Below are 1,287 nucleotides of genomic sequence, written 5' to 3'. Positions count from 1 at the left end.
TGAATTTCTGACATCTGCTTGCTGAAGCCCCGGGTGTGTCCGGTTGTTTGCCTGCGTCTAAATGCTGTCCCTGCTGGTGCACAGGGGTCGTCCCAGCGGCAGCAAAGTGCGACACAAGCGCCAGGCCCTGCAGGACATGGCGCGGCCGCTCAAGCAGTGGCTCTACAAGCACAGAGACAACCCGTACCCGACCAAGACGGAGAAAATCCTGCTGGCGCTCGGCTCACAGATGACTCTGGTCCAGGTGAGACGCTTTCGGATTGCTGATAACTGATCTGTAAAATGTCTAACCTGCTGATTCTGATTTTGGCTGATACTGATGTTTTTGATGTAGCAAGAAAGTTGTTGACTTGGCAACAGTGGAGTGACTACTGTTAACTGCAAACGTGAAGACATGACCTGATGTCTGTCAGTCAAGACTCTCATGGCAGAGGAAAAACGGCGTGGTTGATTTTTAGACCTTTACTGAGATAGATAAGATCAACTTTACAGATATCGGCCAATCACTGATCTCCCCAAATTAACAAATTCGGGGCCAAATTATTGTGCACCTTCACTCTGTTCTCCTTGTTGGAAGAACTTGGTTGTGTTTTCACTTTAAGGATAAAAAATCTTGTTTTTTTTTGCTGATTAGTAAAATGAAAACAGATAGTTATAAATCAATCAATCAATCAAATTTTATTTGTATAGCACATTTCAGCAGCAAGGCATTTCAAAGTACTTTACATAATTAAAATAAAAACAGCATGTGGGAAAGAGATTTAAAAAACCTAATTAAAACGTAAACAGTGAGAAAGAGAAATAAAAAGCTGTAGAATTTTAGTTGAGACGCCGTCAACTGGGACTCTAACCTCTCGGACATTTTTTTTTAAAGATAAAAACATTAAAATCACCGAAAGAGTGAGAAAGAGAGAGACATTTTGAAAAAGATAAAAAAAGATGAAAACATTGAAACCCGCCCCCCTTTGAGGACCTCAGTTAAACGTCGTTTAACTGGGACTCAAACCCTCTGGGACTTTAATCAAAACCACCGTTTGACAAGGACTCCAACCTCTAGGTTTTTAGTTGAAAAACCGTCAACTGGGACTCTAAACCCTGTAGAAATTTAGTTAAACGTCATTTAACTGGGACGTTTTCCGGGGCGCTTTACATCATTAAAACGTAGACAGTGAGAAAGAGAAATAAAAAGAACCTCTTACACCCTCAGGGGGTATAAATAAATTTAAATCTTAACATTTTGGGCAAAACCTTTATGCGGAATAGTTTTTGAAAGATTAAAGCCTCTTT

The 1,287-nt window shown here is 40.6% G+C and overlaps 1 protein-coding gene across 1 annotated transcript in view; it reads left to right on the top strand.

The window, feature by feature from the left end:
• LOC103132984 (homeobox protein Mohawk-like) overlaps nt 1–289 on the top strand; it is a 3,078-nt gene extending 2,789 nt beyond the window's left edge. The window contains exon 2 of the mRNA XM_007544733.2: nt 85–289. Within this exon, the coding sequence (XP_007544795.2) occupies nt 85–274 (190 nt within the window). The 3' untranslated portion in view covers nt 275–289. The remainder of the gene's footprint in view (nt 1–84) is intronic.
• The last annotated feature ends 998 nt before the right edge of the window (nt 290–1,287 follow it).

Source organism: Poecilia formosa, unplaced genomic scaffold (assembly GCF_000485575.1).
Source record: "Poecilia formosa unplaced genomic scaffold, Poecilia_formosa-5.1.2 Scaffold1811, whole genome shotgun sequence".
Taxonomy (NCBI): domain Eukaryota; kingdom Metazoa; phylum Chordata; class Actinopteri; order Cyprinodontiformes; family Poeciliidae; genus Poecilia; species Poecilia formosa.
The sequence above is the reverse complement of the archived record's forward strand: the minus strand, read 5'-3'. Positions and strand labels throughout refer to the sequence as shown.